We start from the raw sequence: 16,296 nt of genomic DNA on the forward strand, positions 1-16,296 counted from the left end.
CAGCAGTCTACAGCCATGCTAGCGGCTCTGAGGTTGTACTTAGGCACAGCAGTGCTTTGAGCTGAATGCATTTTCATCCACAATGAAAATGCAAACATGTGGAAGTATAATATTTACCATATTCACCATACAGCTGAGGCTGATGGGAATGATGTTGGTTTTGCAGGTTCTTGGTCATAAATGAAAGTAATGGACAAAATGAAACTTTAAACTGATGGTGGCCAGATCATCACCAAAGTCATTAGGCTTCATTATCTGGGAACCATTATTGAGGAGATAAATGTACGTAAACATGATTAAAATGGGAGGATAGCCTCCTCCTGAGTCACATTTTTAAAGATGACTCACCAATATTCCCCTCTGTTGAAAGAACCTTTCCCTCATTTCAACAGTAACAAGAAAGTTTTTCTCTGAATCAAAACCTACAGCTAAAAGCTGCACTTTTGTTGTTTTAATGACACGTGACCTGTTTGCATCATGTCCTGCACACTAATGCAGAAGCGGGAAGCAATAGGAAGAGATTAACAAACACACAGATGAAAACAGAGTAAGAGAGACATGGAAATAGGAGAGAGGGGGAGAAGAACAGAGGGAGGTTTCAAAGAGGTCAGACAGTGCTGACTAACTGTGGGCTAGTGTGTCAGTGAAAAGAAAGCAAAGACAAATAGAGGAGATGAAGAGAGGGGAAGATGGAGGGACGGTGTGATGGCCGAGGAGGAGGATCTCTTCTCTCTGCTTCTCTATGTAAACAGTGCAGACCAGCAGAAGGGGAGTTGAATCTCCTCCATAGTGGAATGTCTGGTATGGCTACTAAAGCAGGGGGAGGGGTGTGTGTGTGTAGACGGGTGTTGGGTTAGAGGTTAGAAGAGTTGGGGATGGTCCCGGTATCTTAAAGTCAGGACCTTAAATTGTGTGACAGTATGTCCTTGTCAAGTCTCTGAACAAAACTAAAGCAGGAAAAAGTGCAACAGCAATGATTATAACAAAGATAAGGCATCCTTTAAAAAGTCACCTATTTTGCATTCAACTTTTGTCTTATCCAGCTGTAGTATCAAATAAACATAGACACGAGGGCTGCACGAATAATCACGCAACGATCTCAGTCTCAATGTAGGCCCGGAAAATGTCTGGTGAGAATCCCTGTCACACGGCCACTAGCACATCCAGCAGAGCTGTAAAAAGGCAGAGAGGTCAACAAGGTTATGACTTACTGCCAAACTGAGGCAAATATATGGGTCCGGTCACCGCAAACCAAGAGATGAATGCTTTTTTCGTAACTGTTCAATGTCTTACTGCAACTACTCTGCATGTTGTGCTCCCTGCTCTAAATAACACTAAAGTTAGTTGCCGAGCAGCACTCAGGGAAGAAATGTGAAACATGCATCATTTTGAAGCTGAACTTTGTAATCAAACTTAGAGCCTGAACGATATATCTGCCGGCCGATATTATCGGCCAATATGAGCTAAATGCATTTATATCGGTCCTGCCATTTATTTAGGCAGATATGTGACCATTAAAAAAGAAACAGAGAGACAGATCTTTTACTCATGTACCACCAGACGGCGCTCTGCACTGCCTCACCACAAAAAACACAGAAGAAAACAACCAGCTGACCAGAGCCTACCGGAGCAACAACATGCAGAGTGGCTGTGCAGTGAGTGGGTCCTTTGTCATGTTAATTACATGACTTAAACAATAATAATAATAATGAAAGTAGCCCCAATCACAAAAACTTTCATGACTTTCTCACCCTTCAGTTTTTCTCAGCCTTCTACCGACTTCCTCCAGGCTCATAGCAGTGTGTTTAATGTCACGGTAGTTGGGTGTTGGAGGCTACACTGCTGACAGACGTGAGTGTGGATTTATTTCTGAAACAGTGTGGCAGTTCTAGTGAAGAGGCCTCATTACTCCCTTCATCACTTCTAAATATTCTCCAACATCGCCTACAGCAGCTAATGCCGCATGTTGCTAAATTAGCCACAAAGCCAATGCCGTGGAGGAGCGCTAACGTTAATGTTAAATGATAGTGGTTAACGTATTCTAAATTTATCTGCGAGCCGTTTGTTTGTAGTTGGAGTTGGCATGTCTGAAATGATTAAACCAGAGTGTTCATGTAAAACGTGAACTGAACAAGAATTTAACACGGCTTTCTGCCAAACAAAGTTATCTAGCTCCTTCAAATGTGAAACGTTTTAGTTATAGTTGCAAATCCTCGTTTTAGACAATCATGTAGTATTAGATGCATTCAACAGCAGGCCTACGGACAGCAGGCCATGTTTTAGAGCCAGCTGGGGGTGGAGAAATAGTTCTCATAGCTTTGGATATTAAAGACTGCTGGTACAGGCATAAACTAGATATGAATATGCTACATTTAATGTAGTTATTACGGCAGATTGTGTATAAAGTGAAATACACATGCTTATTCTCTCTAACTCTCTGTTTACAGATGGCTATAATCTATTTTATTAATATAATCCCCTTAGGAAAAGCTATTATAGTCCACATACAGAACAGCTTTCAATATCGGCCTGTTCTAAGTGTGGTTTATACAGAGGGGTCTACCATCCAAATCATTTTCAAAATCTAAATATCGGCTCAGAAATTGTTTTTCACTTTAATATCGGCCCACAAAAGCCCATATCAGTCGTGCTCCAAATCACACGTCATCAGCCTGATAGTTCATTTTTTACCACTAGTGACTTAATCATGGACAGTCTGAGCCCACACACTGACAGGGCCTCCATGCTTTGGGGCGCAGGCCACATCTGGCTACAGCTGTTACATATTTAATCATTTTTTAAACACACAGAAAAACAACAGAGTAGACAACAGTGTTGATTGAATTTAGTGGTTTGTGCAGTTGCATATGTTGATCTTTACTACTACATAATGGATCATATTGTTTGCACTGTCTGCATGAGAACATTATGGATTGCAATCAGTATTGGTCCTATGACTTATAGGAAAATTTTGAGTGGAAAAAAAATCTAATTTTGACCAGAATGGTGCTGCCCCAATAGATGGACAGTTTAAATAGTATGTATTTTTCACTCTGCTTGCGTTTTTACTTTCAGAACAAAAATGGTTCTGTCCAAGAAGGCTATCATTACAAAGGTTACAGACAAACTCCTGGTTAAATCGGACATAAAAAATCACACATTGACATCCTTTGGATCTCACTATGCCTGTTCTGTATCTAAACTGATCTTTCTATATTTGTTCAATAGTTCACTTGGTGTCATACTTTTGTGAGAGCCAGAGGTACAACAAACATCAGTCTGATATCTGCTCTAGAATCTATAGTGACTCATATACACCAGAGATACAAGAGGAGTTGAGCAAAAATAATCATACAGTGACGTAGTTATTACTATAAACCAACATGCTGGGTCCACCTACATTTGAGTAGAACCTCAACCAACACTTTTTTTGGGTACGTATTAAACAGAGGAGATTTAACGTGTTGATTCGTGAGCTTCAGAGGTGCTGGGAGGCAGATTTTATCTTTGGACTGAGCCAAGCCAGCTGTTTCCTCCTGTTTCCAGTCCAGCTGCTGGCGGTAGCTTCATATTTACATACAGACATGAGAGAGGTATCAATCTTCTCGTCTAACTCTCAGCATGAAAGCTAATAAGCCTGTTTCCCAAAATGTCCAACTATTCTTTTAACCACGGGTAACCTAACCAGTTGAAAACTTTGGTGTGTAACTGTGTTGGTAGTAGATTCAGGGCTGAGACAATCATCTTGATGTTGACTTTCTGCCAATTGTCATAAAAAAGGTTGAGTTGCAGAAGCTATGGTTCTGGATACCACTGAAGATAACAGCTATTACTTTGAGCTGGCTTTCATGCTTGGGATATAACAGGTAAATTCAAAAGACAAAACTAGCTTTAAGTAACAGTATGTGTTCAAAACATACTCAACCTGAGTCAACTTTGATATTGTCTCCTTATATAGTATAATTTTGTGGCCCCAAAACCTCAGCTAATTTGGGTTTTGTAATCCTGAGGCAACTTGTTCAAAGACTTTAGTTTTACAGCACACATTTAAATGTTAATTGTGATGCTGCTATCCTTCCGAGCGACTGCACCCCATCAAAGTACTTCCACTGAAGTGCTTGTTTTCAGCCACTGATCCCTATAGAGATCCTTTGTGTTTAACCAGAAACAGTCGCTGGATTGCTCTTACCAAAGCTAGCAGACTCCATTGACTGATTTTACCTCGCAGAACACTGGAGTTGCTGGTCTACGGCCGCATTGGCCTTTTAGTTTATTTGTGTTATTGTTTGACTTTGATGTTTTCAAGGGTTAAAAAGCCCAAAGTCACACAATAACACAAGCTAACTGATCGAGGCAGTTGCAGACCAGTGGTAAAATTATTATTTTTGTCAAGAGAGTCTGGTGGCTTTGACAAAAGCAATATAGTGACTGTTTCTGGTTAAACGAAAAAGGATCTTACTTAAATATAAGGTCTTTCGCTGTAGGGATCCTTTCCATAATGTTGTCAGAAACTTATAACAACAATCTCAGCCGGTCAGTGAACAAAACAAGCACTTAGTGAACGTACTTTGACAGGGTGCAGTTGCCCACAAGGATTAGGTTGCAACCTTGCCTCGCTGCTGCTGACTGTAATGGCCTCGTTCAATACTGCACCAGTTTCAAAAAAAGTCATCCCAATTACTCACATAGACACAAAACATTGGAAAATAAGGTCAAGGTTGAAAAATACCAAAGTTATCCTTTAACATAAATGCATTTTAATTTCAGTATGACTGAATATAAATCTAATTTCCCCCTCTGTCTCACCCTGCAGCTATAGAGACTGAGAGCACGAGTTCAGGAGAGGACCTGCTTGTCCCCAGCCCCCCCACACCTCCACCTCCTCCCCGCATCTACAAGCCCTGCTTTGTATGTCAGGACAAATCTTCAGGATACCACTATGGAGTCAGCGCCTGCGAGGGTTGCAAGGTAGGCAGCTAAACTCACACTGACACGACATACACACACACACACACAACATACACGGCAGCCTACAGCTAGAAATCCTGAATTAAAAATAGATACGTAAGACTAAGCATGTGGAAGCAAAGAGGTCACGACCTTTGCACCTCCCCTTTCGATCTTTAAACCTCTTTGCTTTATCTAATCCTACTGTATGCGCACACACACACACACACACACACACACACACACACACACACATAGAATCTGTACTTGCAATTAAGATCTACTTTAATATCTGTGTGGGTTTGCGTGTGCTTGTGGTCATGTCCTGTTAGACCATGTAGTAACCTGCTACCAGCTGCCCACCAACAATACAATGGAACTCGTCAAGTGCAGTAGTGATGATAGGTGTGGATAGTGCAGTTTTGTTTGTATTACCAAGGTTACCTCTGTTTTCATAGGTAAAAAAAAAATGTTCACAATGCTCCATTGTATTCTGTTCCCTGCTTCTGTATTTCAGTCATTGCATCATTTTTCTCTGTGTCAGGGTTTCTTTCGGAGGAGCATCCAGAAGAACATGGCGTACACGTGTCACCGAGACAAAGTCTGCGTCATAAACAAGGTGACGAGGAACCGGTGTCAGTCCTGTCGACTGCAGAAGTGCCTCGATGTTGGCATGTCCAAGGAGTGTGAGTACTGTACTGTAGACACAGTTCGTGTGTGTGTGTGTGGGAAAGTGTGAGCATGTAAAGGCACTGTACTGCAAAGGGGTTGTAAATGTTTTAAACTGCTTTGTAGTCATGCAATAATAAAGCAGAGCACAGTGCAGTAAGTCAATTCTTTACATCAACCAGGAGAGGCAATCCAGTCCAAGCTCAGCGCTCCTCTCAGACAGCAGTGATGTATATTAACCTTGCTATTTGTCTCCATCTGGTGGCATTTCTCAGTTAACGCACAACCACCACTAATTCATGATAACCAGCCTGTTGAATCCCTATACCGTAATGTGTTCAAAGGGTACTCCAGAGATTTACTGTTGAGATTCCATAGATTGATCAATTATGTATTGATTGGCACGGTTGGCTCAGTTGGTAGAGTGCGTGCCCCATGTACAAAGGCAGAGTCTTTATCGCCGCGGCACTAGTTTGAGTTCTTTGCTGTGTGTCCTCTCAGCTCTCTCAATCTGAAATAAAAGCAAAAAGAAGCCCAAAAAATATAAATTGTAATTCCTGGCATGTGTCAACGCTCCAAAAATGCTGCATTCTTAATTTCCCATAATGTTACCTGTTTTCATGCCTGGTAAATGCCACTGTCTTTCAGTTCTGAGTTTGTAATTCAGACTTTATGTTATAAATGTATAGTCTCCAAAGTCGAGATCTCCCTTATAATTTCATGAAGGGCTGTTATCTTGGATTGGTCATAGCTTCTCCAAAGCCAGTCACAGCCTTTGACCGTATGTTCATGAGTCAGATGATACCCTTTGTTTTTGGTTGCTGTTTAACTGAGCTACGGTAATGTTACCTTCTCCAAAGTGAGCCTAGTCCAGCAACATCAGAAGCATCAACAGTCACTGAGTTCATCCTATTAAATTTCTGTGGGCCACAAGGTATTTGCTTCTTGCATCAACGTCAAAACAGCTGCGCCTAATTTTTTCCATGTAAAATTCCACACACAGCGGTGGAGTTTGACTGCCAGTCATCCAGTAGACAGGCGCGCTTGTGGAAGACAGGCTAAGCTGATACACTTGAAATCTTGATACAGGCACCTTTTTCATCCCATTTGAGTTTCCAGGCCTGTTGCAGGGGGTAGTACTCCCCTTATCAAGTAAACTGACCTTTATGTGTGAAATTGTTGAAGTGTCTCTTTAAGTGGTATTTCAAAACTTAAGTCTAGAAAAGACTAGAAAGAACTGCCCTTGGTTTTACTAGAAAGTACCGGTCGGGGGGGGCATAAATATACAGCACAAAAACAGCAAAAACCCTAATGCATTTTATTTATCCCTCTTACAGGAGGACTGAAAGTAAGGAGTATTAGGGCCACTTTTTTCACTTTCTTTTTTAATTTTGCATTTTGAGAATAAAGGAGAGCTGTCAATTAAGTAGAAATGTCGAGATTAAGGTTGAAATGGTACTTCAACTCTATTCTTGTCATTTCGACTTTATTCTTGAAATGCAAAATTAAATATAAAATGTTTTCCTTGCTTGTCTAATTTCAAACAATTAGACAAGCAATCAGTGCCTCCATGTCTTGTCCCTGTGTCCACTTAAAAACAATTCATATAGCATGAGACAATTTGATTCTATTAACCATAAAAACCTGGAGGACATAATACAACATCTGAAATCCTCTTCATGCTGCCTTCAAAAATGTGTTTAAATGCATGGCCTCAGATTTACTACAAATTGTCAACATGTCTCTTCTCTCAGGTTTTTTCCCACAGGCCCTGAAAACTGCAGTCATTAAGCCACTCTTAAAAAAGAGCAATCTAGACAGTTCACTAATAAGCAATTATAGGCCCATATCAAATCTCCCATTTTTAAGTAAAATCATTGAAAAGGCTGTTTTTCAACAGCTTAGTGCTTTCTTGACACTAAATAACTGTTTTGATGTCTTCCAGTGTTTTCTACCACACCACAGCACTGAGACGGCTCTTGTTAAGGTCTTCAGTGACATCCATTTAAACACTGACAGTGGCATAATTTCAGTCTTAGTATTATTGGATCTCAGTGCTGCATTCGACACGGTCGTCCACAACATATTACTAGACAGACTTGAAAACTGGGTTGGACTTTCTGGCACAGTACTAAACTGGTTTGAATCCTACTTAAAGGGCAGGGACTACTTTGTGTCTATAGGTAATCACACATCTGAGCTGACAAAAATGACGTGGAGTTCCCCAAGGCTCCATTCTGGGACCTCTTTTGTTTAACTGGCTCCACTGGCTCAGATTGTGAAAAACAACAAAATATGTTACCATAATTATGCAGATGGCACACAGATTTACATAACCATTTCACCAGGGGACTACGATCCCATACGGGCGCTGAGTAACTGTATTGAGCTGGTCAACTATTGGATGTGCCCGAATTTTCTTCAATTAAATAATGTAATGGTAAGAACCACAAATCAAGCCAGAAATCTTGGTGTAGTCATGGACTCAGACCTGAATTTGAGGAGCCATATTAACACAATTACAAAGTCAGCCTACTGTCACCTGAAGAATATATCAAGGATTAAAGGACTTATGTCTCAGCAGGACCTGGAAAAACTTATCCATGCATTTATCTTCAGTCGATTCAACTACTGTAACAGCGTCCTTACAGGCTCCCTAAGAAATCCATCAGACAGCTGCAGCTGATTCAGAACGCTGCTGCTCGAGTCCTCACTAAGACCAAAAAAGTAGATCACATCACTCCAGTTCTGAGGTCTTTACATTGGCTTCCTGTATGTGAAAGAACTGATTTCAAAATCCTGCTGTTAGTTTATAAAGCACTAAATGGTTCATTTCTGATCAGAAATGAACCATTTAGTGCTTTGCTCTGCTTCGTTATGAATCATCCAGACCTCTCAGGTCGTCTGGGGCAGGTCTGCTTTCTGTCCCCAGAGTCAAAACTAAACAAGGAGAAGCAGCGTTCAGTTATTATGCTCCGTATATCTGGAACAAACTCCCAGATAACTGCAGGTCTGCGGAAACTGTCAGTTCTTTTAAATTAAGACTGAAGACTTTTCTTTTTACCATTGCTTTTAATTAAACATTTAAGATTTTTCTTTTTATTGATAACTTACACTACACTGTAACTTTTATTGTCCTGTTTTCTTTTTCTTTGTTTTTAGCTTTTTATCATTGCTTTTAATGAAATATTTACACAGTGAGAAATGAGTAGGTAATTGAGTTTGGATTAGGGAGTGAGATTGAACAGAGTGAAGGAAGTGGTCTTAAATCTCATGCCTGAGTGATTTGCAGGAACCTCTGTCCACCTGTAAACGTGCAGGTGGGTCCAGAGTATAGCTGGATCAAAGTGGCCTGCGGACAGACATTTCCTGGTTTCTCTGTAGTGTCCGAGGGTTTTTGGAGTTTCAGTGGACTCAAAGATTGCTGTGGACCCGAGTACAGACTAGCTAGAGAGAGTGGATTAAGTGTACTTCTCTGTTTATTATTTTTATTATTTGCTCAACCCCCTCAGCCTGTTTTTATTTTCCATTTAACTCTTTTAACGCTGATTGTAAGACTTAAACTTTTACATATTTCCCTGTTGCTTTTATGTTTTATGTAAAGCACTTTGAATTACCTTGTTGTTAAATTGTGCTATACAAATAAACTTGCCTTGCCTTCCTTAATGTGGCCCTAATACTCCTTCGTACTAAAAGAGCAGCCTCCATGTCTTTGATTTTCAATGTCAAGTCTTCAGTGGGAATTGCTGCTTAAAGTTCTGAGCTAAATCTTCCCATCTTTTCTTCCACCATCAGTGGTGCGAAATGACAGAATGAAGAAGAAGAAGGAAGAGAAGAGGCAGGGGGAGGCAGAGATCTACGTCCTGTCAGCAGATACAGAGCAGATGATTGAACGAATCCGCCAGGCCCATCACGACACGTTTCCCTCCCTCTGTCAGCTGGGAAAATACACCACGGTACACACACCCAACATTTTATTAACATACACAGACAGCCACATTTTAATGCAAAAATGCAGATCAAAATACTCCCACAACAGAAACTAAATGTAACATCCAGGGATAACCGATGGTGAAAAGGTTTCTTGAAAAAACACTCTGTCTCTTTGCCTTCTGTTCGTTGCCCCAACCTACAGAGCAACAGCTCAGAGCACCGTGTCTCTCTGGACGTCAGTCTTTGGGACAAGTTCAGTGAATTGTCCACCAAATGCATCATTAAGACAGTGGAGTTCGCCAAGCAGCTGCCCGGCTTCACAACGTTAACCATCGCTGATCAGATCACCCTGCTCAAAGCTGCCTGCCTCGACATACTGGTGAGCTCGTCACTTTTTTCACACACTCAGTGCGAGTTACACTCAACTGTTCCCTCACTAAGGCAAGCTCACACTGAAAATGTAGAGCTGTGGCACAGCAGAAAGTTCCTTTAAATAATTTGTCTCATGTTGTTTCTTTCTGTTTTCGACCTCTTCATCCCTCGATAAATAGATTCTAAGGATCTGCACCCGCTACACCCCAGACCAGGACACCATGACCTTCTCCGACGGGTTGACTCTGAACCGCACACAGATGCACAACGCCGGGTTCGGACCTCTCACAGACCTGGTGTTCTCATTCGCCAGCCAGCTGCTCCCTCTGGAGATGGACGACGCAGAGACAGGATTACTCAGCGCCATCTGCCTGCTCTGTGGAGGTACTGCACTTCTCAGGAATATGAGATAATCACTGAAAAGAAACAATGCAGAGGTACTTTACTGTTAGCGCGGTGGTGGAAAGAAATGATCAAGGAGAGAAATAAGCAAAACAAAGTGTCTTTTTAAGCCCTACATTTACATACAGACGAAGTGTTGTGGGACTGTAGAGATTCCTGTTGTCTGGACTTCATGTGGAAAACAGCATGTTGCATTGGCTGTATCATAATGTGTTTTTTGTGTGTGCGCAGACCGTCAGGACCTGGAGGAGTCCGATAAGGTGGATGTTCTTCAGGAGCCAATTGTTGAAGCCTTGAAGGTTTGACATTATTATTATCATATAGTATTGTTCCACTACTGGTGCATTAATGAGCACTAAGGTGCAGCAGGATGGTGTTAATGGCTCCTTTATGTGTTTTTAATCTTTTCTGGACTACAGTGGAGCTCTATGACACAGAAGAAGATAGAGCAGGGTTTGGATACAATAAAATAAATCCAAGGTTTAGAATATCACCAGCCATATCCTTTTAAAAATAAAGGTGTTCCAAAAAGGCCGACCATATGTAGCAGAATTAGAAAATAATACAAAAGATCCAAATCTATTTTCATGCAATATTCCTTCCACTGTATTTTTATTTAGCAGGGATGTGGCAACCATAAGCACGTCACAAGTGAGGAATTAAACACGTCAAATAATGTCAGACACAGACATGAATAAACATTAATAGAAACATTGTAACAAAAACAATAAAATTAATCCACCGAACAATGTAAATGGTGTGTACTTGTAAAGCGCCTTTCCAACTACAGTGCTTTTACACTACATCACATTCACCCCGTTCATACACTGGGGGAACAGAGGTACACACACACCAGTGGCCATGCCATCAGTTTGGGGTTCAGTATCTATCCATCGACATGCAGAGTGGAGGAGCCGGGGATCGAATCATGTTGTTTATCGGCCCAGCCCTACTGCTTTACTATACTCTGTGTGTGTAATAATGAATTTATATATTTTTTTATATAGCACTTATAAAAAACAAAAGTACAAAGAGCGAAAAAAAAAAAGTCACAAAACACCACCATTAAAGATAAAATACACGAAGACAGAAATACAAATAAAAATGGAAATCACAAAAATGTGAAACAGATTGACTACAAACATAAGACTAGAATAAATGCCAACTTTATAGAACTAAAATGAAAACCTTAGGATCAGGGCCGTGCAGAGACCTTTGGAAGGGCAGGTGCTCAAAGTATAAAAGGGGCACATGGAACAAGGATTTAAATAGGCCTGCTACTTTGATGTCAGGAATATTATTTGTTTTACATTGGTACTGACATTTTTATATGCATTTCCAGTTATTGAGTTTTTATTGTAGTTGTGGTGTTGTAAACACTGCTGTTGCTGTTAAAATGTAAATCTATTACAATACTGTTCTGAATTTAATGATAATTTCAAAAAAGGCCAGATAAGTAGGCTATAAGTCGGATGAGTAAGTATCAGTATAACCCTGTTTTACCAATGTAGTTATAATTACTTTAAGGCTTTTATTAAGTTACTATAATAATCCTAGTTCAAGTGAAAGGTTTTTAGTCAAATTACATAAAAAATACAATACCTCGCGACGCCTGTGAAACATTTCTCTCTGAAACAGCAAGAACGAAGTGAACTGAGCACCTTTGTTTATCTGTGTGTAGAAGTAAAGTTAGCTGTTGGCACAGTGTCGGCAGCTAACTTTACTTCTACAGGCGCCACACAGAAATATACACAACAACTGTGCTGCTCTCTTTGCGTCTTTCTTGTAAAATACATCCAGCAACCCACAACAAGCACATTGTGGCAAACCCCACTTACAGGCGGATCACTAACGGTGTCTGAACGGGAGGGCTCGTCACGGATGAGGTCATCAGGTGAAAGGTCATCATGTTGGTCATTTTATTTACTGCGAAATTATTATTCATTCATTTTACTAATAGTTCGATTGGGCAGGCCTTCACAAAGTGGCCTTTACAAATTTAAAAATAAATAAATTTAGATAATTTGCGTTGATAAAAGGGTACTTTGAGCATCAAAGGGCAAAAAGGCAGGTGCTCAAGCACCCAGCGCACCCCCCTCTGCACGTGTCTGCTTAGGATAGAACAGGCAGCTCAAATGAAATCAGGTTATACCTTCCGATGAAAGTGCGTCTTCAAAAGAGATTCAAAAGAAGACACTCCCTCTCCAGAGCCTCAGGGGCTGACAGCAGAATCTCTGTCCCCTTTAGTTCTAAGCTTAGACACAGGACGAGACAGAAGACCCCTGCCGGAAGATCTCAAACTACGCAGAGGTTCATAATGAGTTAAAAGGTCTAATATATAAGCAGGAGCTAAGCCATGGAGAGCCTTTGAAAGTAATCAGTAAAATCTGAAAATCAATCCTAAAATAAACAGGGAGCCAGTGTAAAGAGGCTAAAACAGGAGTGATGCGATCGGACCTCCTAGTTGTAGTTAAAAGCCGAGCAGCTGAATTTTGTACAGTCCGTAGATGTTTTGAGGCTGTTGCAATAATCAAGACGTAAGGAAACAAAAGCATGCACAACAATTTCCACATCTCTAACATATAAATAGTTCTAATTTCAGCAATACTTCTGAACTGATAAAAACAAGACTGGAAATGTTTAGTTACGTATTGCTCAAAACATAAATTGCTGTCAAATAGAACACCAAGATTCCTAGCAACTGGCTTGATGTGTTGCGACAGGTGACCAATAGATGGCAATATTTGTTTGAGAGGTGTTGGGGACCAATAGACCATGTCTTCATGTTTGCATAGATCTACGTGAGGAGGAGGAGACCTGATAAACCCTGTATGTTCCCCAAGATACTGATGAAGATTACTGACCTCAGGAGCATCAGTGTAAAGGGTAAGACACACACACATATGCATACACACCAATGGCTTCAGGCAGGAAGGACCTCAGCTTACACACAAGTTGTTAGGGTCAGTACAAAAACTGGACCTGGCACAGTGGAGCTCAGATGAAATGAGCAGGATCACAGTTACAATCAGATGACATCAGGTACAGAGGGCCGATCTGCTATGTTGCAGTACAACTGTTAAGTTACTTTACAATATTTTATGTTATATGTTATAAAAAGGCTATCAGCGTGAAACATATGTCCAGGAAGTGCTGAGTTTGATTGACGGTAGCTTAACAGTGATTCTTAAAAAACTTTTTCTCTGCCTTTAATAGAATTGAGCATTTGTATGTTGTTTGTATTGGATGCTATTGGCAATTATTATTATCATGTTATATTTCTTATTTAAGTACCAGCTTCTATTTGAAAATGTATGGTACTTTTCTGATCACTTTTCACTTTCTGAGGAGGTCATGGCTAGAAACATGCCAATTCCATCTAATTCATTTTGTAAAAATGGAAAGGAGTAAGGGCTTGAATATATTTCAGTGCAATTTAAATACTTTATAATGATAATAAATTGTAAAATATATATTAGTCTTGCTGCGATGGACTGGCGACCTGTCCAGGGTGTACCCTGCCTTTCGCCCAATGTCAGCTGTGACATTGGGCGCAACCTGTACGCAGGATAAGCGGTTGACGATGGATGGATGGATATTAGTCTTGTGAGAAAGTGTCTGAAAAATGTAAACATGGAGGTTACTCAGTGAAGGTCCATGTGTTGTCTTATCTCTGATTCCTTCTTATAGGAGCAGAGCGAGTGATCACGCTGAAAATGGAGATACCAGGCTCCATGCCTCCTCTCATCCAGGAGATGCTGGAGAACTCAGAGGGACTGGAGGGGCATGGAGCTGGGGGAGGGAAAGGAGGAGGAGCCAAGGGTAGAGGAGGAGTCAGAGAAGAGGAGAAAGGAGAGCTCGGGGGCTGCCATCCCAGTCCATCGCCCAAATCAGTTCCCTCTCCCAGCCGGAGCCCTGCGCCCCGCTCTTCTTCTCCTCCCTCCCCCTCCACCTGAAGTTGAACACTCAGAACCTCGGCCCACACAGTGCCCCCCTGTGGCACAACGTGGTACTGCAAGAGAACAACCCACACAGTGGACTGAAAGCAGAAAAAACTGCAGCTAATACCAGGTGATCTGGAGGACAGAAAAATCTGAATATGTGAACTCATCAACTCTCTGGGTTACTGGTGACATGCTTTGTCAAGTATATCAGATAAACTAAATATCTTGCTGCAGGTATGTGGTGAGGACTGAGGTGTGTGAAGACAACTTAGTTTTATACATTAAATGCAAAAAAGACATGATTTATTGTTTTTATTGTTTCATAACGCCTAAAAGGTCAATTATATGCAGTCTGTGTGAACTTAAATGAAGGATTACTGGGACATGGAAATGTGTGAGACTGATGAAAAGTATTCCTCTTAAATTACATATTTCCTCCCTTATGAATAGTTAAGTATAGTATGCAGAATCATTATGTGTAATATATTGTATATAAAAAAAGGCAGTGAAAGAAGTTTTCGGACAGACGGACTGATGCAAGAAGTTATTTTCCTAAATGTACATGTGTATATATTGCATTTCCCCAACACGGCTGTAAAAAGTTCTTCTTCTTCCTCTGTCAACCAACACACACACACATGCACGCGCGCACACTTACACACACACACACACATGCGGGCACGCTCTCTCTCACACACAAACACACACACACACATGCGTGCACGCACTCTCACACACACACACACTGCCCCAACCCTCTGCTTCCTATCACCTTACAGACATCAGGGAAAAATAATAATCCTTGACTCATTTTTTCACTGGAATCAGAAATATAAGTATGAATCAGAGAGTTTCTATAGCTTGAGGTAAATATATTTCTTTGTGTGTTACTTTTGATCATTTGTACGAAAAAAATGTATTTGGTTTGTTTTCAGATGCAGCTTCACTGCACTTCAACAAACTGTGAAACATAGGACATTTAACTATAAAGTAATACAATGTCTGCCTATAGGTGGACACTTTCAACCAAAGCAAACTGTGATAGCAGGAGTTCAAACACGCCTCACAGAAGTGTTCCCATCTGATAACAAACCCCCTAGTGTGGCAGCAGAGCTGGTGAGCTCTGCAGAATTGTAGTTTAATGAAGGTAATATGGAAGTCTCATTATCAGTGATGACAGGTGCTGCCAAAACATGTCTCATAATGTACAAGCTGTATTTTGTTTTTATAATCTGCACCACTAACTGTAGTCTGTTTACACAGTGCCACTGCCTCACTACAACGTCCCTACTCTTTCAGGTACAAATCTCCATTTTCAGTGTTGTCCTCTTTAATGTATGGTGAGGTAAAACTCATTGGAAAGTATAAAAATACAGGGAGTTTAATAAAGAAGTATCATTTCTTCTTATATCCTAAAATGTGTGTGCTCTTTGGTGTTCACTGTGAAATGCACTATATTTCTTGATATTCATCTATATATACATACACACACACACACACACACAGTGGGGAGATCAAGTATGTGATACACTGCTGATTTTGAAGCTTTTCCTACTTACAAAGCATGTAGAGGTCTGTAATTATCATAGGTACACTTCAACTGTGAGAGACGGAATCTAATAAAATAAAAAATTATCCAGAAAATCACATTGTAGATTTTTAAATAATTAATTAGCATTTTATTGCATGACATAAGTATTTGATACATCAGAAAAGCAGAACTTAATATTTGGTACAGAAACCTTTGTTTTCAATTACAGAGATCATATGTTTCCTGTAATTCTTGACCAGGTTTGCACACTGCATCAGGGATTTTGGTCCACTCCTCCATACAGACCTTCTCCAGATCCTTCAGGTTTCGGGGCTGTTGCTGGGCAATACAGACTTTCAGCTCCCTCCAAAGATTTTCTATTGGGTTCAGGTCTGGAGACTGGCTAGGCCACTCCAGGACCTTGAGATGCTTCTTACGGAGCCACTCCTTAGTTGCCCTGGCTTTGTGTATCGGGTTGTTGTCATGCAGGAAGAACCA

At 40.7% G+C, this 16,296-nt stretch overlaps 1 protein-coding gene across 1 annotated transcript in view; it reads left to right on the forward strand.

The window, feature by feature from the left end:
• The window catches only part of LOC119896427 (retinoic acid receptor alpha-B-like), a 28,157-nt gene extending 12,472 nt beyond the window's left edge, over positions 1-15,685 (forward strand). Inside the window, exons 2-9 of the mRNA XM_038709859.1 lie at positions 4,814-4,968; positions 5,492-5,633; positions 9,412-9,572; positions 9,752-9,928; positions 10,101-10,305; positions 10,555-10,622; positions 13,119-13,209; positions 14,014-15,685. Of these exons, the coding sequence (XP_038565787.1) occupies positions 4,814-4,968; positions 5,492-5,633; positions 9,412-9,572; positions 9,752-9,928; positions 10,101-10,305; positions 10,555-10,622; positions 13,119-13,209; positions 14,014-14,279 (1,265 nt within the window). The 3' untranslated portion in view covers positions 14,280-15,685. The remainder of the gene's footprint in view (positions 1-4,813; positions 4,969-5,491; positions 5,634-9,411; positions 9,573-9,751; positions 9,929-10,100; positions 10,306-10,554; positions 10,623-13,118; positions 13,210-14,013) is intronic.
• The last annotated feature ends 611 nt before the right edge of the window (positions 15,686-16,296 follow it).

Source organism: Micropterus salmoides, unplaced genomic scaffold (assembly GCF_014851395.1).
Source record: "Micropterus salmoides isolate LMB-PRFRI ecotype aquatic unplaced genomic scaffold, ASM1485139v1 Ms_hic_scaffold_10, whole genome shotgun sequence".
In the NCBI taxonomy this organism is placed as follows: Eukaryota; Metazoa; Chordata; class Actinopteri; order Centrarchiformes; family Centrarchidae; genus Micropterus; species Micropterus salmoides.